This window comes from Phasianus colchicus, chromosome 4 (genome assembly GCF_987193195.1).
Source record: "Phasianus colchicus chromosome 4, bPhaCol1.hap1.1, whole genome shotgun sequence".
In the NCBI taxonomy this organism is placed as follows: domain Eukaryota; kingdom Metazoa; phylum Chordata; class Aves; order Galliformes; family Phasianidae; genus Phasianus; species Phasianus colchicus.
The window spans coordinates 42,534,614-42,557,002 of record NC_143439.1 but is presented as its reverse complement, the minus strand read 5'-3'; the positions used below and the strand labels follow the sequence as shown (position 1 = coordinate 42,557,002).

General features: G+C 37.9%; 1 protein-coding gene and 1 long non-coding RNA gene across 11 annotated transcripts in view; one reads left to right on the top strand and one right to left on the bottom strand.

The window, feature by feature from the left end:
• SORBS2 (sorbin and SH3 domain containing 2) overlaps positions 1-12,715 on the top strand; it is a 144,080-nt gene extending 131,365 nt beyond the window's left edge. For 2 of the 7 annotated variants that reach the window (XM_090139343.1, XM_090139347.1), the window contains 3 exons: positions 5,837-5,886; positions 8,360-8,466; positions 9,241-12,708. In XM_090139343.1, coding sequence (XP_089995469.1) covers positions 5,837-5,886; positions 8,360-8,466; positions 9,241-9,302 — 219 coding nt within the window. In that variant the 3' untranslated portion in view covers positions 9,303-12,708. Of the gene's footprint in view, positions 1-2,414; positions 2,523-5,836; positions 5,887-8,359; positions 8,467-9,240 lie in introns of all 7 variants that reach the window. The other 5 variants (XM_090139345.1, XM_090139346.1, XM_031608840.2 and 2 more) reach the window with 5 other exon arrangements.
• LOC116238916 (uncharacterized) overlaps positions 1-22,389 on the bottom strand; it is a 63,772-nt gene that overhangs the window by 11,910 nt on the left and 29,473 nt on the right. The gene's annotated exons all lie outside the window — the stretch shown is intronic.

The following is a 22,389-nucleotide window of genomic DNA, read 5'->3' as shown; positions in this document are numbered from 1 at the left end:
CACCATCCACTTCTGACATCAAATGCCAACGTAACATGAGACATTACTTGTGAAGTAGCCCTCCAAGATACTAGCACAGCAGAAGACCTTCAGCTCACTTTCAAAAGTTCACGCCAGGACTTCTGTTTCATTCATTTGAATAAGAATACTGAACAATATCCAAGTAAATGGAAACAAAGTAATATTTGTACTTGAAAACACTGTTTAATTTCAACCCAAAGCCAAGGAAGACAGCTCTAAGTTTTACCATAAAGCACTACTACACAGAGTAACATTCTAAATCAATTAGACTAAACAAGGATTATTCTCTCTTCAAGATTACACTTTCTGTCAGCACTGCTATTCTGTGGCAGAAAAATGAATTCTGGAAAGAGACTACAGCTCTAAGCAGATAAATTCCCAGTGCAAGTTAGACCAAAATCAATTTCCAGTGATGACTCCCAGAGTGTCCTTGTGACAAGGAAGAAGAGTCACATTAAAAGTTTGAGAAATTGTCCTGGGAAAAGTGATCATTAGCTCCATGATTTAAAAGAAAAAAAGAAAAAAAAAAAAAGCACATCATTGAAAAACCTACATCTTACAGTCTAAATGTAATGGACTTCTTAAGGTCCGCAAGTTGCAGGGTTTTTTGGTTTTTTGTTGTTTGTTGTTGTTGTTGTTGTTGTTTTCCTGAAGGGAAGTTATTCCCTAGGAGTTCTTGCTAGGGTATGAATCTATCATGGGCTTCAGTGCCTTCTACTTCAAGGAAGGTGTGAAACACAGCAGAGCATTTGTTTCTTCCACTTTGAATAAAAGCAGCAGAAAGGCATTTTTAGGTGACCCTGATATGTCTCGTCCTTGTTTAAGGAAGGCAGGTTAATCACAGATGAAAACGGAGGGAATATTTTTTCTTGGGGGAAAAAAAAAAAAAAAAAAAAAAAAAAAAAAAAAAGGTTTTTTTCTACTCCTGGCAACCTCTTAAACAGCACACTGCTCTCTACTGGGCATGGTGGGAAGCACAGGACACGTGTAAATACAGGCCCTGACCCCATCTTTGCAGATACAAGAGCCACAATATCAAGAACTAGGAGGAATGAAACTGAGGGAATGATGTTAAAGAATTCTAGCTTTTAATTCTTTTTGAAAATTGCTTAAATTAATAGATTCTTTTCTGCAATATTTATGAAGTGAGATAAAGATTTAATTTCATTCCAGCAGTAGGTAAATTTGTTTCAGAAGTGAACAGTGACAAAATTGCCAGGACAGTTGCAGCTAAAAAAAAAAAAAAAAAAAAAAAAATTGGAGCCCAGCCATTATTTCTTTCTACTTAACCTCTAGCTTAAGCTTTAGAAGGAAGGACAGACCGTACCTGCCCTCTTCTGTTTGTACAAGTTATCCATAACTAAAGTCTTACTACAGCTGTTAAATTTAAAAAAAAAAAAAAAAAAAAGACATTTCCAGGACTCAAGCACTACCAGTGAAGTTGTTCAAGGGAGTTCTTGAAACTCTATACTTTCATGTCTGTTAATGTAAAAATACATCCATATGCATATATGTATTTGGAATAAGGCTCAACTCTAAAGCATGATCTGGGATTCTGGACAGTAGAGTACAAGTAGCTATATGGAAAAGAAGCATCACTTCCATCCATGATGGTGGAAAGAACTTATTCTCCAAAGGAAGAGCTGTAAAGACACTTTCCAGAGAACTGCTGATGTGTTCCTGCCTCCTTGACCTCTGCTGATTTCCCTTCTTTGGCCATTCACCAACTCCTAAAAGACTCTTCTGACTTATCACTTTCTACTGGCAAACAAACAGATAAACAATACAAAGAAGAGATTTTCACCATATCAGGACTCCACTAGCATCATGTGCCTCTCTACTCACCTGCAGCCCTAGGAATTCACATTTGCCTCCTATCCTTTTAAGTACAGCTTCATGTCAAGTATTTAGCTGGTTAATGGTGATGTTAACCAAACTAGGATTTTTCTTTGAAGTACTTTCCATCAAGTACGTATTTGCTTTCTAAATGCTAATTTAAGGTGTGGTGTCTGTTTAACAGCAACAAATAACAACATTTGTCATTTGTATTTTTCGAGGCAGTGTTTCTGCTGTTGAACTTTTCCTGTATTGAATGAGCTAGTTTAGTAGATAGAGTACCAACAACTGTTCTTACTTCAAATGCATGCACTGTGCTTGAATGATCACTTCACTTTAATGCATAAGTGCATGTGCCAGAGCAGCAAGCCCTTGAGAAAATATGTGCAAAAATGAAAATACTATCTACTACCAATATTATTACATGCACCTGTAACATACTTGCCTTTTCTTACTAAGGAAAGCACGTCCAATGTGCATGTGTGAATGAAGCAGCAAAAATCCCAAGATGCTTCATTCGTAAACACTCAACTGACACACTTTTGTGGTTTTTCTAGGCTAATTTAAAGAGAGAGATATTTGTTATGGGTAAACCTCCTCGTAGCCCTGTGATGACTAAGAGATCCTGCAGCTCCTCTGTCAGAGGTCACAGCTATTCACATAGGGTATGGTACCAGATGCCCAGTGTGCAGTAACAGCATTTCCATATTAAAGGAGCTCAGTGTCTTCAGTATTTTGTTTTTGCCCAAATGTCTGAATACTATCAGTATGTTGTGTTTTCTTCCTGTTGTGCTTCTGTGCTATGTCTGAATAAAGCCAACAGGTTTACATGTGCCAAACTTGTTATAAATCCATTAGTGTATTGTATCTCAGCAGTACTGCACAGTATTTCCAGTGCTACAAGATGTAAGAGATCAAAGGTCTACAAATATAGCCTGTTTTTTGTCCTAAACAACTTTTTGATTAAAAGTAATTCTAGTTTATTAAATTACAGTTTCCAGAAGTTAAAAATTATCTTATGCAGGCTTTGGTGATGCTGAACTCTTGGTTTTTTTAGCCCACGTCCTTTTCAAAATATTTCATCACTGCTGTATTGAATTCCCTTGAAACTCTTTATCCAAGCACAGCTATCCCAGACTCACACTCTTTAGCCTTTCCCTTCCTAATCATAATATAGCAGCACCATAGCTGTAAAAGTTTTACCTTTCCAGAACATTTAATTTGCATGCATTTGGATTTAAAAAAAAAAAAAAAAGTTTTCAATTATAGAAAGGATCAAAATTACATAGGACTGAGAATCTATGGAAGGTCTTTGTTTGCTGCAAGGTACAATGGAGACAGTACTGTCTCCATCTTTGAACAGAGACAATTCAATCATAGGAAGACCAGAAATCTTATAGTACTGGACCAGCACTATCTCAGAGAAAGTCCATAATAAAGAGAATAATTATATCTACACAAACACACACACACACACACACACAAAGACCAAGACCTATTTTAATTTTGCTTGTTAATCCAAATAAATGGCATGCAGTATGCTAAAGGGACTGTAGTGGTCAATATTTAGTGCATTTCTGAATTCAATTCCAAAACCACGAGAACACAGATTTATACATTCAGAACTCTACAGAACTACTACAAGCAAGGGCACATCAATCATGCATGAAGATCAAGTATACCACTGGAACTCCTCACTTGACTACACACTTCCTAACATTTTTTAGATTAGACCTTACTATTTTTATTTGGTTTTTTGTTTGTTTGTTGGGGTTTTTTTGTTGTTGTTTTTTGTTTGTTTTTTACCAAGGAAACAGGATACTGTAGCAAACCAAACCAATCCATAGCTGGAAGCCCTACATCCATAGCATGAAAACTAACTTAGCATTTAAGGTGATAAATTTCATGGTATCTCCTCAACACTGTTGGCTAGTACATAAGCATTGCACATTCTGGCTAATGCCACTGTATAAAGAAATAAAAACTTAGGAAAAAAAATGGGGGAAAAGCTTCTTAAAGTAAGCTCAGGTAATATAGATGATCACATTCCAATGTCTCCTGTTCAGATATAACACTTCATTTCCCCATATCTTAACTCTGCCAAAGCTTCCTCTGTAGTAGCAACATCCAGTTGAAAAATCTCTTGCCATGATCTTGTCTCATCTGTTTCTGTGGTAGTTAACTTACAGTAAAATATTTTAGTATTGAAGCATATGCAGAAAATCTACCAAATTTCTTCTTGGCATGGCATACATTCAAAGCATTAAAATCATTCATAGTATCATTTATTACATTGGTTTTTAATGATTACAAGAAAAATCCATAACTTTGGTTGAATTCTCTTGCATCTCTGACAGTCTTTTGCCATTCAGCTTACATCAGGTATGTAACTAAGATAAATTCCAGATTGCAACAAAGACATCAAGCAACCTGCCCAGTGCTATGTTCTTTTTTTGTTCAACAATTCAGCTGTTGAAGGAGATTTACGAAGAACTCAAATGTCTAATTTGCAATCTTTGTTGTTGGATTCTTGGTTTTGGTAATAATTTTCTTATACATAAACAGAAGAATATAATGGCGAACAGAGGATTAAAGAGTATAAACAGACCTTTTTGACCCTTCAACACCTGTTTCTTCCCTAGCTCTCATCTTTATGAATAAGTTTTGTTATCTACCTGCCTGCATCTTTAGGCACCTTTTAAAATTTACACTCTAGAAACTGTAAAGATGAAGCAGAAAATATTCATGATATTTTCTGCAAGTAAATACACAGTCACGGTTAAAGCTAACTCCTTTGATTACATCTGGAGATGCTGTGAAGTACAAAAAAAAGAATATTAAAATAAATGCACTAGTTTTTCAATTTATACTAGTAGGCTGTGGGTTAGTTATCACATGCTTCTCCCATGGCATCATCTTAGAGAAAACTGAAGCAGGATGAATTGGAATAGTCAAACATGGGAATGAGAGAAGCATGAACCACTAACAAAAACCTCACAGCTTCAGGATCAGATTGCAATCTACTCAATTCATGAAAGAAAGTGTTATAAGCTGTATTTGACACCCACATACCCAAGTTCCTACACTAGTATCAAGCTGTCAGTCTCCTCAACACTATAGGCATCCTCAGACAATGCTGCTCACATCGACACTCTTCCAAGCAGCTGCTCCTGCACTGTTTCTGGCTGGGGCTATGCTGTAATGTGTTAAGTCATTATCTCCCTGAGCAGGTTTCCACTGGGGGATTAATATCTTTCATTTACATCATTTGCAGCTTTATTGGACATTAGTGGTGTGTGATTTAAGACAAAAAATAATTCTTTTAAAGATTTGCACTGGAAATACATTTTTTTCCCCCATCTTAAAGTAGAAGCGTTGTTATTCTCAAACAATCACATACAGGCTTTCAAAAATTCTTAGTGTTCTTGGTTCCCCAACAGCCTGCATGGCTTTGTGCTGCCCCTTAAGCTGGAACGGAATTAAAGCATAGCATGTTATGCCTGCCAAGTTAGTACTGTGTGTAATGTAAATTGGATTGTTCCTTTGTGTATGGATCTGTGGTCTAAATTCTGCAATTAAGCATATAAGGTTTTGTTTCACTTAACTAAAAATATACTTCAGTAATGTATAACATTCATCACTTGCATCTAATTTTTCTAATGCTATTTCTGTTTCACTGTGATGATGCAGCAAAGTTCTGTTCCAACTTTCTACTATGCCATAAACAGACTGTTGATGAAATTAACAGTCTTATTTTAGTTTTTATCTTGTCCTCTCCAAAAAATCAGATTTCTAAACCTATCAAGACTCTATTGCTTGCCACGTCTCTTAAGAATTTATTGTGAGGTTGAGTGTGTGTGGGTTTTTTCATAAGCAAAGTAGAATATGAAAGCTTAAGCAACTATGCATCATACGCCTATCCAACTACTTGGATCTTAGACTATAAATCCTTATTACATTTCAAATCATTTCATTTCAGCCACAGCGCCCAGTGCTTGCTCATGAAAACATACACAGTGGGGGGGAACCGTAAGTATACTTCTTGTCTACTAAAGCAAACCTAACATTTAAGCAACAGCCAGCACATTCTCAAATAATTTGTTGACCTGCCAAGTACTATTATAAAGAGATTTCATAAATTTACAGATAACCACATGATGTAGGAAGATATCCAACACAGTCCCACAGGACAAAGTTCAGTCATATAATTTAATGTTTGATGTAATCATACATCAAACTCAGACTTACCAACTTAAAGTTCTCCTTCATTTATACTAAAAAGGGACAATAATTTTCTAAGGTTCGACTTTTTTTTTTTTTAGAATTGTTCTTACTGTCTCCACTGTTACATCTTAGCAGAACACCAATTAAAGACTTTACATTAATTCAACTCATTTGCTTTACTGACAATGCAAATTAGCCAGAAACCATTCTGAATGTGAATTGATAATGTTAATCATGGGAACACAGAAATACTTTTGTGTAATTTATGTGTGCAATTTAAAAATTAGATACAAAAAAGCTTTTTAAAGAACTGGAGAAGAACCTAGATTTCAAGTTGTATTTTTACAATGCAATCAGAATGGAACTTGTAAGGTTGTTTTGGTGCTATTAAAATGCAAATTCAGTGCAAGATTGTTTCAATTTCTTATTTTTTTCCCTCTAGCATCAGAGAGCTTTGGAGCTAGATGAATTCTCCTGCACGCAATTAGGGCTTAGCATCTAAAAATGTTTAACAGCTTAGCTGAAGAAACAGCAAAAGAAAAGAGAGGAGCAGTTATCAAATCATAATTGGACCACAAATAATATATAATAAAAATTGGACATTTTGCTTTCAATCTCAATTAAGCCATTTTTTCCTCAAGCATTTTGAAGCACCTACCTGTTTTGTAAGCAATAATTATCTAAATAATGTTCTTCAGTGAGTTTTAGTAGTGCATGACTAAAAATTACTCAATCCTAAAAAACCAAATATATTTAAATTGTCAACCATATATTGTCTTGAATATGCATTTTGTCAGTGTTATGAGTTTTACTAGTCTTTCCTATTTAAGAAATTCCTAACAAAAGGAATTCTAAGGAAAATTATCAAAAAGGGAGCAAAATGACTACAAAAGTAATGCAAATGAATTACCTAGAAATGACTAAGAATACAGAGCTGGAATACTTCAGCCTCTTTCACATGTGACTGCCCTAGTCTACACCTTCCTTTTAGCTTCCTTCTTCTGAAGGGAGTCACTGTGCAGAGTTTTTTGTGCCTACTTTTTCCTCTCAATTTAATCTGTTTTATTCCCTGTTCATCTCTGAGGCTGCTGTGACAGTCAGGCACATTCAAGGCAAGAAGTATAAATGCATATACTAACTTGTGATCTACCTCTTATAAGGTGTTCCACTTTGGAACTTATTCTCTCTCATATTACCAGCTCAATTTGTCTCTTTCCCCCTTCACTACCTCTGTAAATCTTTCTCTCAGGCTGTCTTCACAATATTTTCTCCCTTTCACACATTTTTGCCAGCCTATCTCCTCTTCCTTTAGGACAGAAACCATTTGGAAAACCGCCTATTTCAGCCCTGTAGGTAGCTGGGTCTCATTTTGCCCTCTTCCTACAGTTACACAACAGAGGAAAAGCCCAGGCTAACACAGGCTGTCCCACCAGCAAGGGGCAGCTGCCTGAGGAGAGGCCTGAACCCAACAGCTGCTCCTTCTCAGTACTTGAGGTGCAGGCCACTGCCTCAGGTTTCATTTATGGTCTCCCTTGCTTCTTGGAGTTGCTTGCTACTTAGCTAATGCATAAGAGGACAACTTTAAAAACCCACCCCAGCAATGATGACTTGTGAATAACCAGGGACTGATGTAGCAGGGGCAGTTTTAATTATGGAAAGGGTTATAGCTATCTCCACATAGCAATTACTGCCCTCCTTACCACAGAGGAAGGCACCCAGAGGCAGAGCTCCCAGGTGCCAGCCCTCTCCTAGTAGGTGCTAACAAGCAGCCCAGGGCAGTCCCCACTTTCAGAGGTAGTATGTGTGAGCTGCCCTCCTCAGCATCCACACCACATCACGCAGCAGGGGCCGTGTTTGTATGGTTTGCATTGGCTCTGCCATGGCAGACTGTGAGGACAGCAGGATCAGCAAAGCAAAAGCATGGTCTTCAATGCTGCTCATGGGGGTTAAGAGGCTAGCACAGGCTACACCCTCCCTCTAAGAAATTATATTCTCTACTTTGGTGACTCAACTATAAAATAATATTTAAACAGAAACGTATTCTAACCAACACTGTGGCATCAGGCTTGCCTTGCAGCCTCGGTCTTCACTGCCCCATTCTTTTGGATAAATTTGGGTACTAGCCTTGATATCTTCCACCAAGCAAAACAAATCCTTTTCCCCTTTTCCTATGCTTGAAGGGAGCTTTACTTATGAGTTACTGTTTAAAACAGCTTCTTTAACAATAATGCAAAGAACTCCTTCTTCTTTTTAAAATGCAACATTTGTCCTATTTAAGGTTTCAGGCTCTATATAACTATACTCCTAGGAACGAAGATGAATTGGAGCTCAGAGAGGGAGATGTCATTGATGTGATGGAAAAATGTGATGATGGATGGTTTGTGGGTATGTTTTAACTGGTTGCTTTTTCATATATTCTTTATTCCTGACCTCTGCTGCCCTGTTTGTTTGGTATCTTACAAACTAATTAATCTTTGGCATTCACTATAATAAACCTGAATCTGGTTTTACCAGGGGAAATCCCCACCAAAATCCTCTGAAGTTAATGGGTGATTATTCACTTCTGTACTTGGGAATTGACACATGCTTCTAATTTGTTATACAGCATTATTGTCATTCTCATGCTGACACAGAGTGGACTGTGTATTACTCCTCATAAAAACTCACATGAGTACTGCTACAGAATTGACTATTTGTGAAAACTGAGTATTACTGAACAAACAGATGCTTAGGTCTAAATAAGGTGGCTAAATCATAGCATAAACATTCATGCACACAGTGGCTACGTTTTTTTTTTTTTTTTATCATCTTACTAATCCTTAACATTTCAAAAATCCAAATTAGTTAACTACAAACAAGTGATGCTGTTTAAATTAAATGATTTCTACACCCAAGTCAAAATTTCAGCACATTAGATTTAGCAGAAATTTCAACTGAGCTATACAATTCAATTAAATATGCCTATATTTGCTTTTTCCTTCCTGCAGTTATAATTTGTTAAAATTCACAACTCGCAAGTGAAATACAAAATTCACTTAATTTAATGTAAAGAACAGTAGATACATTTATAAAATATTAAAAAAAAAAAATCAAGGACATGCTTACATAGTGATTTTCCTGTTATTATTGCCGTCTTTCATCTGTTGCTTCTAATTTCAGGAACTTCAAGAAGAACCAAATTCTTTGGTACTTTCCCTGGAAACTATGTCAAGAGGCTGTGAATTTTTTTCATTCTTATTTATGCTGCATCTCTGCAACATATCTGCATAAAGCTGCTAGAAAACATGCTACGCTGGCCTTCTGTTTTCTTGCTTGCAGTCTCAAATAGAGGCCATCCAGTTCATCCTCACCCCATCCCATCTGCCAAACTGTTCCAGCAGTATTACAGCAACGACTACCGTGTGAATAACTTTTCTGAAACAAGAGGAATCCTCCCTACGTATAAGTACTCCCTGCTTTTAACTCTTTTTATTTGAAACACAATAGGAAAAGCCTGATGAGAGGTACCCAGAAGAATTGCTACGTTGGGGGGGAGAGGAGTGTATGAGGAGAGGGAGAAAGCCTTCCTTTGTGGTACTATCATGAAGTGTGATGGGAAAATAAAATTTTTCAGCATGCATGTACAACAGAGGGAAAGTTGCTGCTTACTATTTAAGAAGAAAAAAAAGCAGAAAAGGTGTTTTGAGTTTTCACATTCTTATTAGCTTGGCAGCATTTGTTGCTTTCACTTTGCTGTATCACAGGTTTGCCTATTGTACTGGTTTACAATGACAAATTATAATATAGGTTTTTTGCCTGCACTTGTATGTTATAACTTATACACAGTGACTGTAAAATCTCAAGCAAGTGTAGTGAAAAATGGAAGAACTGCAAGTGTTCTGATGGTGCAATGGTATTTGCTAAACCCTTTTTCCCCCTATTAAAATGACAGCGTTTTCTCTTCAAAGGTAAGAAGTGCAAGAAGTATAAAACCTTGGGAAACAGGATTTAAAGAAGAGACAGACAGTGATATAAGCCTAGACAATAACAACCTGCTGATCATATGACATTAAATGGTTGTAATCAAAATGTTGTAATAGTCAGCATCAGGAAATCTGAGAGGTTAGTGTTTTCATGTACCACAGGCATTTTAAGCAGCAGCAAGTAAACAGTGTTAGTGCAAAGGATTGTTTTTCCTCTAACATAGCCACCTGAAAAACATTCACAAATATCATGTACTGATTTATTTCACTATACACACACACGTATATACATGTATGTTAACAAAAGCTGAGTTACACATTGTTTTTTAGGAATTTAGTACATTTTAAAAAAAATCACAAGTATTAAAATCAATATGTTTTAGAGGGTTTGGGTTGTTGTTTTTTTTTTTTCCTGAATGAATCAAGTATTTGAAAACAGACATTCTCCATATGCAACTGTAAGCATAAATAGCATATGAAATTAAGGCACAGGATGATAATGACTACAACTTCATGAAAAAAAAAAAAATGAATTTTTTTTCCAAGTCAGATTTGTTTTCTTTGGCACCTTATAGATGGCAAAAGCTTCTACTGCATTTCTCATGGGTAAAGGACTGAAATTATCAACATGTATTTAGTCTCTGTAGCATTTTGTACATATGTTTGCTTTTTTGTACAGAGCCATTTGGTTGTTGATTTAAAAAAAAAAATTAAGTTCCTTATTTGATCTTCACCCTCTTTACATACAGAACATTTCAATGCATTTTGCTTTACTTGCTCTATTTACCATAAGCACATCTGAATAGTGCAATTCTGTAAGATAGCATTTTATGCAAAATTTTATTAATTAAAATATGGTTTACCAGCCAAATCTAAATGTACATATGTCTTTATTACTGAGAAATGTCATTAAGACAAAGGTAAAGAAACATCTTTGTGCAGCATACCTTTATTATTGCAGATTTAATGGTAAAAGCTTTATATTTCAAAGGCTTTCAATTTTAAACTAGATCTGCATGCAGCTTTGCTGTGAGATTAATTCCTATCTTTGATGCCATTTATGATTGAAGACTTAAATATCTGTTGCCTGTGATATTTAAAAAGTACTGTTTCTACTCTGTATCTGATTTTAGAAAAATACAGGTTTTTCGTACCTGGCTTTCAGGTAATTGACTTTGAATTCCTACAAGCAAAAGGTCTCTGTGTTTTATTTCTTGAATAGACTTCTAATAAATTTTGCTTGGAGTACACAAGTGTTTTCTCCGTCATTTCTCAAATACATGTAACAGACTACTCAAGTGCTACAAAACTCCTTAAGCTTTTACATACAAGTACAATCAGTGTTGTCTTTACAGAGACTTTCTTCTACCACTGAGCATACACAGGTTGCAATACGGACAACCAGTATTGTCAACACAGTTGTCACTTCATCCACTTCAGTGTCATCCCTAAAACTCCTGAATCCAAAAGCAATTCCCTGGGCTTTTTGCACTGACAGTACTAATGCAAGGTAATTTTTCTGTTACCAGAGCTGGCCTTTGCTCCTGAAGCACCGAGATAAAGTACATTACTGAAGCCCTTTGTATCTCACAGAAGTTCCACACCCTAATTCTTTCCTTAAGCAAAAGGAAAACAAGAGAAACAAGCTAGAAATAAGACTTACAAAAAATACAGGCTTGGGAGAGAGCATCTTATGCTTGGGGCTCTGTCTGAAGCACTGAGTTACCCCTGTTAATGTCTCTGCCTGGCAAAGAGCAGCTTGCTGTTCAAACAAAACCCAAGCCCACAGGAAGCAGAGCATACAGGCAGCGGCCTTCTTTCCCTGTGTGGTTACTCCTGGTGCCTCCAGGCTCCCTGGTCCTGCTCCTCCAGCTCTCGTTGGCCTCCACTGCCAGTATGACACCTTCCAGACGTGCTGTGCTGCACTCTTACTGCTGAAGAGTGAGGCATTCTGGCGCAAATAATCTATTTCTGACTTGCACAGCTTTGTCTTTACAATAGCTGGGCTGTTAGAATGCCAGCAAATGAGCTCCTTTGTCAGCATAAACAGATTCTGCTGGGAGTGATTTCAATTTGGACAAGACCTAATTTAGCCAGCAGTGCCGTCTCTTAGGTAAACATGCCCTCACAGCACTAAGTTAGCTTAAACCCACCACACGTCTCTTGCTCTATAAACTAATGGCTGAGTATACAAGCACATGCTGTATGGTTTGCCCTTCTGTCTGCTGGCTCGGTGATTCTGTGCATCTGAATTCTCTTTTCTAATTGCAAGAAGGAATAAAAAAAGTGTAAGGATAGATCATAATAAGAATTGCAAGTCACTGACACCAAGAAAAACTTTAGAGTCTGTGGTTTAGTCAAAATGTGTTGCAAGGTGACCAGAAATGTAAAATTAAAGGACAACACGGAGGTACAAGTTCTGTCCAGGTAAACAAAATATACTGAAATAGGCAAGGTCCGTTGAAATTCCTCCTATGCTATTTATGTAACAGTCCAAAGGACTTTTTGAGCTTTTCTGTAAAATTCTTATATACTCCCCTATAAATTCATGGAGGGCAATGCATAGGACTGGAAGGTGCTATATCTTTAACCAGAACTAGAGATAAATTGAGGAGACCTGTCGAATTTGGTGTCAGTTAGTTTAACTGACTGTTTTGTTTTTGTTTTATTTTTTAACTTAATCTAGGTTTTTTTTCTAGAAAGGACTTCAGATTTTTCTAGAAAATGGTATAGCAAACCAATTCCCCTTAATTTTACTGAAATATGTAGCATGGATCTTAATTCCTATTAGGATTATCTTTTAATGCTATCACATGATAGCTATACTGGCAGGCTGAGAAAAGTCTGCTAGAGTGTTCCTGAAACTAAGTTCATTGTACAGCTGCACTGTGTCACAGATCAAAAAGTCATGCAACCAGAGCTTCCCCATACAGCAGCAGATTCTGCTGCCTACCTTTTGGCAAGCTGTCCACCTGCTGTTCATCACCTGCGTGGGAGACAAAGGCCACTACAAAACAAAACCAAGCAACCCCATGAAACACCAACCAACCAGGGACACTGAGGCATGAGCTTTTCAAGGTAACACTATATCCCAAAGCTAAGGGTCACCCCAGCAGTTTTAACATTCTGTAGCCCGTGCCAAAGGCAAGTACGTTGTCATTCTGCAATGCCCGGTATTTACCAGCTGCCTTTTAGCTGCTGCTGTACACAACTGTGGCAGGAACACAGGGTGCTTCCTGTAGATTCCAAAAAGCAATGCACGAGCTAATGGGAAGCTAGAATTATGAAGTAAGCAGCTCTAGAAAGACCTCAGGTCATCGCACTAAGTACATTCACCATGTAACTATAAATGCTGTAAGGGAAACCCTAGTTTTGCTTCAGTTAACAGCAAACACCATTGAAGTCAGTAGATTCTGAATTAGCTTCAAGGATCATATGGTTAACGCATTTTTTACGTTAGCTTGAAAAGAAGACTGCACAAGAGAGAAACACTGAAGCAAGTGGATGTCTGATTTGGGCTGGTTTTTTAATCACATCAAGAAGTATGAGTGTGGGCAGAGCCCAGAACACACTTCTTCAGCTGCCCCAACTGCACAGCACAGCTGATAGTAGGTACCCTTCTCTAGGGTCTAGCTGGCACATTCACTTGAAGTCAAATTGTACACACCACTGCAGTTGCAACAGCACATTAAAAATTGAATTACTGGCCTTTTCTAATTTGTTTACACAGCATAATCCCTTGTTACACTCCATGAGGACCAATCAGACGCAAACCTGAATCCACCCATCTTACAGAGCCTGGAAGTTCCCAGTCAAACATGTAGGAAGAGGTACCTTGTCTGTTCTAAGTAAGCAGGGGATGCTTTAGGCTTTCTTCTGCAACTCCTCAGGTAACCAATACCACACAGCTATTTGACTGGATGCAAAGAGTGCCTTTTTGTTTTATCTTCCCCCAGTGCTACACGAGCTAAGTTGTAAACTCCTCACCAAAATTGCTCCATAGGATCTATTATTCTCATTAATACATTCTTTTGAAAGTTACAAATATTGTTCTATTTATCTACCAAGAATACGATACAATTCACTGAAAGGAAAAGAGAAAAGTGAATTTCTGCTTGCACATCCCTGACTCAGATACTGCTTAGGTCAATGAAAGTGATGCTGGTGACATACAGGCTCTTATTCACGTATTTTTGCCACTCTAAGACAAAGAAAGACTAAAAGAAGTTTCTAGGTTAACATGCAGTGACAAAATCAGCAAAGAGCTTGAACAGTACAGCAGGTACAGTTTTTGTTTTCATCCTGCTGGTTGGTAACATCGGTCACCTTAATTCCTTAGCAGTTCTGAATCCATAACTCCCAACTCCTGTTTCATTTGCTTTGATGTGAGTCCCATACGTAAACCATTATGGAGTTTTGCCCTCTAGTATTATATTTAACTTCTGTTTCTTTGGGAGTCATTGAGGAGCAACATGCTAACACACTATTTAATCTAGCAGAAAGCAAAAAGCCTTCATACTGAAAGAGCTATCCCACTAAGCAGCTGCCGCAGTGATGTCACATCTAATTGCAGATCTGGTGCAGCGGGTTCCACTGCACAGTGGCATTACATCACAAACGACTCCATAGGAAAAAAAACAAGTGTTGTCTGACAACCAGAAATGCGTTGCTAGGTTCATACTCAGAACAGATACTCCAGCTTCAACCATTTACATTTCTTGCTGCCAACACAAATAAACTCTGAGGCCCTTATTTTGCACCCACATACACACATAGCACAGTAATCCTCCTACATTTTCCATCCATCAGGAAAAAAAAAATCAATTTTTAAAATAACCCAAGAATAACGTAATTCTGTTTCCAGTCAAGACAGTTGCACACAGGAGAAGAAACTTCTGTCACAAGCTCCCATCTCACTCTATGAGAGGGTCCTGTACTCCCTTGGGCCCACTCTAGCTCCAGCCGATTTGCATAGTAGCTTTCTATTTAACTACTGGGCCCTTTAACACTTCTTTGGCCTCTACTCCATTTCAGTTCATTTCAAAACTTTCTACAAACATCATGTGTCTGTGTAATAGGGTAATCAAACCTGCATCAAGATTTTCCCTTGCCACTCAGACAGGTAAGCACAAACCAATGCTGTAGATGACAGCATGAGTAGCCCAAACATGTCATTCTAAGTGGGTCATTGCATTGCTGCTGCTGCTGCCATTAGCCAGATAAGCCTAAAGCACACGAGGGCTCAGCTAGTGCTTCCCACTCCGGGGCGAGGGTTAACACTGGCAGCTGTAATGTGAAACATGTACAAACACCGGCTGGCGCAGGAGCTGTGAAAGGCTTTTCTTACACTACTACTGATTCATCTGTTATAGATAGGTGTTTTCTACATGTAACTGGAAATATTCGAACAGGTGAGAATCAGCCCTTCCCCCTCTTAAACCAAGGAAGAGAATAAATTAACGCGTCAAAATGTCTGAGGTAGTAGAAGGCAATGCTTGCGTGCCAATGGAGAGCTCTGTGCACTATTTATAGATCCTCTTCATGTGCTCTATGGGGCTCTTACTTTTCCCTCCTGTTCCACCACTCATTCTCTTCCCATCAATCCCCAGAGGCTCACCAAAGGAAAGACTGCAAGGCATGGAAGGTGACATTCTACAACTGAAAAAATACTAAGGATCTGTTTTACCCCATTCAATGTCCCTGTCTCATGCACCACCTTATCCAGACGTCCCCCAAAGCACTACCTGCATCATATACTCATTGAGCATGGGAGAGACCTTCAAGATCATCAGGTCAAACAGGCAACTTGACAAAGCATCTTCATAGAATCACAGAATGGTGTGTCAGAAAGGACCTTTAAGATCGTTTAGTTCCAACATCCCTGCTACAGGCAGAGACCCCTCCCACTAGACCAGGTTGCTCAGAACCTCATCCAGACTGGTTTTGCATGCCTCTAGGGAGAAGACACCTACAGTCTTGCTGGGCAACCTGTTCCAGTATCTCACCACCCTCACAGTAAAGAATTTCTTCGTAATATCTAGTCTAAATCTACCCTCTTCCAATTTAAAACCATTTCCCCTTGTCCTGTCACTACTTGCTCTTATGAAAAGTTGCTCCCCAGCTTTCTTGTACCCCCTTCAGGTACTGGGAGGCTGCCAAGAGGTCTTCAGAACCTTCTCCCAGCTGAAGAGCCCCAGCTCTCTCAGCCTGTCCTCATAATGGAGGTTCTCCAACCTTCTGATCATCTTCATGGCCCTCCTGGTCATCACCACCTAAAATCCAGATCTTCCACAAATGGAAGACACCTCCTGCATCATGCCAGAAAGCCGTGCTGCCCAACAGCATACACAGAACATCATTAGTACCAGTTTGAAGGTCCCAAGTTAAAGTCCTGACACTCATGTGAGGATATTTCAGTAAGCTGTTTTTGAGATTTTGAGAGTGCAAAACAGAAATTGCTGAAGTGTGACGGACAGACAAGAGGAAAATCTAATCTTTAGGGGCAGTTTTCTGTGTGTGTTTCTGAATATTTTTTTTTGGTTTTGAACTTTGATATTTTTTTTATTGGGGATGGGAGGTGGAGAGAAAGGGTAAGGATCGAAAGGTAGATTTACTCCCATTTCAAATGACTTCCTCTATAAACTGATTTACCTGTCTTCACAATGTGGGAAGGGAATTTTCCTTAAGGGTCTTCCCTATGGAGAGATTACCCTCCATTTCTGGCCTGGATTTCTGTATTACCTGGATTTCTATATTCTATTCAGGAGCAAAAGTTCCAACTACATATGAGTAATTAACTCCCCACATACTGGAGTAAAGCAAAAGTGAACGTGTAAACATTGGTTTAAGACTATATTTATGAATATTCATATCTGACAGTTTCTACATTAACTATTTCAGATGCGGTAATTACTTATCAATAAAGACAAGACTTCATCATAGTTACATTTCTGCTGGTTTTTGCCTACACCGCACTTACATTCTTTCACAGTGTTGACAGCTTTTTCAAATATTTTTTCACTGTATATTTAGTGCTACATTCACTGAATAAAAGCAAAGAAAAAGTGCAATCAGGGCAAAGTGTGAAATGCATAATTAACTACTTTTATTCAGTATTTGATTTTGCTGTTAAGCAACTAATTCATGGTTGTTGAAAAGCTGATTACGTCCTTTTAATTAGCAGAAAGAAATCAAAATTATAACTAGGAAAATACTTAAGTACAAGCTAAATTTAAGTATCAAGCCTGAGTAACTACAGTGCACATCAAGATTCTAAGATCCAGCTTTGTGGCCTGCTACAATCTGAAGCTGCTGATCTCTGGCTCTTATCCCACCTTATACTTAACACAGAACACCATATTTGTCTTTCAGCTGTTGCTGTTTGTCATGATCCAGTAAATACAGCCAACTCTCCCATAGCAACTACTTTCATAATGCTAAACTCAAGCCACACAGAAAATAGGAAATGGAAAATGTGAAAGAAAACAAGATATAGAATACAGTGGTTTATGGAACATCAGATAACAATTGTAAGTGACATATTTCTGATGCCTGCTTCTTAAAGAAAAACATTCAGGATGTTTGGTACTCAGGCCACCAAAAAAAAAAAAAAAAAAGTGTTGTCTGTACCTGTGATCTCATAATTTGTTTGTATATGAAGTCTCATCTCATGAGAGACCACAAACAGATCAAAATGAAGAGAAACTTCAAAAGAAATGAGGAGTCCTTGACAGGATGGGTAGCTTTGCCTCCTACCTTGCTTCTCGTTCATGAAGATACTTCAGAATTAGCTTCTTTTTTTTTTTTTTTTTGTTTTAATTTAACCCATTATTTACAATAGAGAGCATCCTTAATGTCAGAAGTGAGATAACACTTAAATTATAAAGAACAGAAGAAAAAAAACTGATTTAAAGATAACCTCATCAAGGCTAAAGACCAGGCACAAAGTACAAACGACAGTCATATCAGCACAGGCATTTTCTTCTTTACCAAGAAGTGACTTCTTTACTTGACTCCTCACTTCATATCTTCTTCAAGATATAAACTTTTACTGACAAAAGTATTTTAGGAGGGGGAAAAAAAAAAATACACTGACACATTTGCACAGGGAGAGATGCACGTACACACACACATGCACACACACACACGTGCTCACAATTTTGATCCTTATGGTAGTTGGCAGAAACTTCACCACTCCAAGAATAGCAAGATTTCATCCAGTAACAACTAAAGGAAATCTCCTTTTATTAACTATACTAATCTCTTCAAAAAGCATTTTTTCTTAGAGAAAAACTGCTACCACCTCCTGCCTGACAGGTTTCCCTAGTTAAGACAAATTTGACTGTATATCTGTTTCTAGAGTCCTGAACCTTCCAAAATTCTCTGGAATTTTGGTCATATCATGTGCTGCAGAATAAGGTCAGCTCCTTCTCTAGTAGCAGCACACTAATCTCCACATAAACATTCTTCTTCCTATATGTATGGGAACTGTTGAGTCATGGCCTAAACCACTGGTTGAGCACCTGAAGAAAGGACCCGGTCAGCCCTGGTGAAGGCAATTCAGCTGTGTGACCAGGAGGGCTGGAGTCTGGCTGCACCTCTCTTACACCTCATTTAAGGGCTGACTGCCAGTGGGGAAGGATCTCTTTCTGGAGATCCCTTCTTGGTGAAGCTTTCCCCTGTGATCCTAGAACCTTCTGATATGGGTGAGCAATCTTCTTCCCTTCCTTTATAGCACCTCTCTATTGTACAAGTCCTTCCATCATTACACCTTTGTTGTAATGCCCTTCCCATTATATTGATCTGTCCAATTGCTACTCTGTAATTTGCTTTTTAAACTTGCTTATTGATGGAGTAAAAGGCAGCTAATCTTGCAGGCCTGTAGTCACTCTACATTAAAGATCACGTTTTAAAATCACAATGTATATTCATAGCAGGAACATCATACCACAGCACCTCATCCCCATTTTAGTCTCAGAATATGGTAAGTCACGCACAATGACTGACAATAGGGTAACAATGACAAAATACACGTTAATAATAAAAAAAACTACACATCATCTGGTATGTACCCAGGAGGAGGTGACGGGGAAAATCTGAAACATTAACATCCAGCAGCCTCTAAGGATCTATAACTATTGCTAATTACAATGTAATGAATTTCAAATTAACATACTCCCTTAGAAGAATAATGTTCCTTCCATTGCCTCCACTGTTTCTCTGTTCTTTCTCACCTCACTTACTTCAGGAAGAGCCACACAGCCTGCAAGCTTCAGCGCAATGTCAATGCTTGACATGTGTTGCGTAACACAGTGCAAGAAAACACATACTCTTACCTACATTAGTATCCTTAAAGCACCAGTAAATGGATTTTGCCCTACACTGAAGCACCCCTTCAGTTTTCAGCCCATGCACCCAGGAATATCACAATGATAGCTCTTGCTCTGCAGCCTTTACCCTCTCAAGATGCTTTAGTTTCTACCCAACTGCTGCAAAAGGTCTCAAACAAGCAGTAATAAGGTGTCCCAAAAGCAGCCCCTTCCACTTCTACCAGAGTCCTACTATGACCATATCTGGTGACAGGTCCATGTGCATGTAGTCAGAGCACTACCAGAGAAGCTCAGTTGTGAGAACAGCCAGCAGCCACAAGCTGCACATTTTTACCCCTATGGTTTGGGAAGAACAGGAGATAAGTCTCTTGATCCCATTAGATCTCTTTACCATCCCTTTAATAAATATGATAAGCTTTCTTTTGGAAAAAGTGAGGTCAGTTATCACGTTGTTTTTTTTTTTTGTTTTTTGTTTTTTGTTTTTTTTTTTTTGTTTGTTTGTTTTTAAAGCAACACAGAGTCATAGAAATCAAGAAACAGGCCTATTTAGAAACACAAAATGAGACTTTGCTTTTATTAGAGGCAGTACTGGGTGTCTGAAGAATTATATTACAGTTCACGTAGATATGTGTCATTACACAACTAATGAAGAATTTTAACTCTTCCTGAATGCAGCCTTATAATACACATAATGAAAGAGTTTTCAGAAATCTAACAATTTTTATGCATTATTTGTTCACATAATACCTAATGGCAAGCACATCAGATACTTGTTTAACAGCTACTTTATGCTGCGTAAAAGATTATATATCTAAGAGTCAGCATGTTAATTTATGAAGCATACTGGACTGATCTGTTGTGCTGGCACACAGCCTTGCTAACTTCATTCCAACTTTACTCTTCTGGAATTAGCTCTTTCAATTCCCAGTGCCAAAATGGGCTTTAACTTTAAACCTAATAAGGGATCAGCTTGCCAAATTTGGAGGTGACGTTTGATCCTAGCTATTAAAGGGAGCAGAACCATCAACAACTGAATGAACTGAAAAGAAAAAAAACAACTTAGAGTCACATTGCTGTTCTAGTCTTTAGGATTCTCCACCATACCTTCTGCTGGCTTTTAGGACAGAAGGACAAGACACTTTTCATATACAGTTCTTGCAGAAAACATTCAGTTCTCATAAAAATAATGAAGCATGAAATTGGAGAAGCACAATAATTAGGCATGCAAATTGAGAAGCCTTTTGCAACTTACTTTTTGGCTAAGAATCATAACTACAATATGTGCTGACATTATATCAGGTTCACAGATAAGCCAATAAAGGACAAGAAATTTCTTCTCAAGTCACAACAATATCTAACTCACAGAAAAAGGCAGTAGAAATGCTCACACAGACACAGAAAAACTGTGAAAAATGCTCACTCACACAGAAAAAGGCAGTAGAAATGCTGCAATGGAAGTAACACTTCAGGTAACCAGTGTGCGAGTGGGAATTATAAAAACACAGGTGGAAATTCAAATGTCTTCCTTTTGGGAACTTCTCTGCAAATGAACAGATGGACAAGCAGGACTTCAATGCCTTAATGTGACTAAGCATCTCATTTAACTTAAAATGCCCTTTAGATGTTCTTTGAAAAGCAGAATCACACCAATCGCATTATTTTATACAAGCTTCTAACTCCTCCTTTGCCTTTTATAAAAAATGAAAAAGGCAAACAAGAAAATCAGTGCACAAATTTCAGGCAAGGTGAAAACTCAAAACAAGCACATCTATGATTAGTGAAACAAGTCTTTTAAAATAGAAGATTTCGTTTTCTTCTTTCAACTTGCTTAGATGTTCATGAAATAGAACTCCAAAATATATTATGATAGCAGAACATTTACTTTCCATTTATTTGTTTGTTTGGATCACATCCTTAACATAGACTTTGAAAGGCTCTAAGGCACCTACTCCCCACTTTTTAAGCAAGTAGCTTCTTGTAGAAAAGAGAGCATATACCAAGCTTAATGAGCCTGCAGACAAAACATTTATCCTTTACTCAGTACCTGTCTAGAAGAGAGATGTACAAGAGCCACGTGAAATTGATGGTCAAGAATCTGAAGTGAGAGCGCAGTTGAGCCAAATAATTGTTTCAAAACAACTGCAAAGCTGGAGCATGGGGAGGACTTGTAGGAAAGCCCTTTTCCACCTCACACTTTTTCCAGCTAATGCCTGGCAAAGTGATACAGCATCAGAAACCCTCTCCTCCATTTTGCTAGATGCATGATAAGAACACTAGAGTTGCCTGTCATACTGATTAAGAACATGAAAAAGGATTTCTCCTTTGCTAGGAAGATATAAAGATGGGTTATCAGACATCCACCAAAAATGTTGAGATGAAATATTCATCGGGATCCAAGTTATTAGCTATTCCTGCTCTATGACAGTTCAATTACAAATGACTTCAAACTGTACTTAAACAGTCATATCTTGCTGCTTTGGGAAATCACTTTAAAATTGCAAACATTTATTATAAGATTTCCCATATACTCGTGTGTTTTGAAATAGAAGTCAGGCCATGCAGCAGGGAATATTCTGGCCTTTCACCTCTGGAGAGCCAGTTTAAGTACATACTGTTCCACATGTGCAAATGATTTTCAGGCTCCACTTAGTATCCTAGCTGTTACTGTCCAAAATTTACAGAGAGGCTCAGTACACTTTATGACAACAAGCTCCAGAATAGGTCAGGTTTATCACACTTCTGGCCCCAAATGCACACTTTGAGGAGGGTTTTTTGTTGTTTTTGCCAAGGTTCATTCTGGTTCTGCAGCCTGCAACAAAGTATTCCAGGAGTATACAGAAGGATGCATCAGTGTTAAACATTTGGTATTTTTTTAGTAATGAAATCTAATTCATTAGATTTCAAAAATATATTTCAAAAATAAATCAAAAATATTTCTTTTACATCCACTGCGTTGATTTATCAGGAAGATATTTCCTTAGAATCATAGAATCCTTAGAATTGGAAGGGACCTTTAA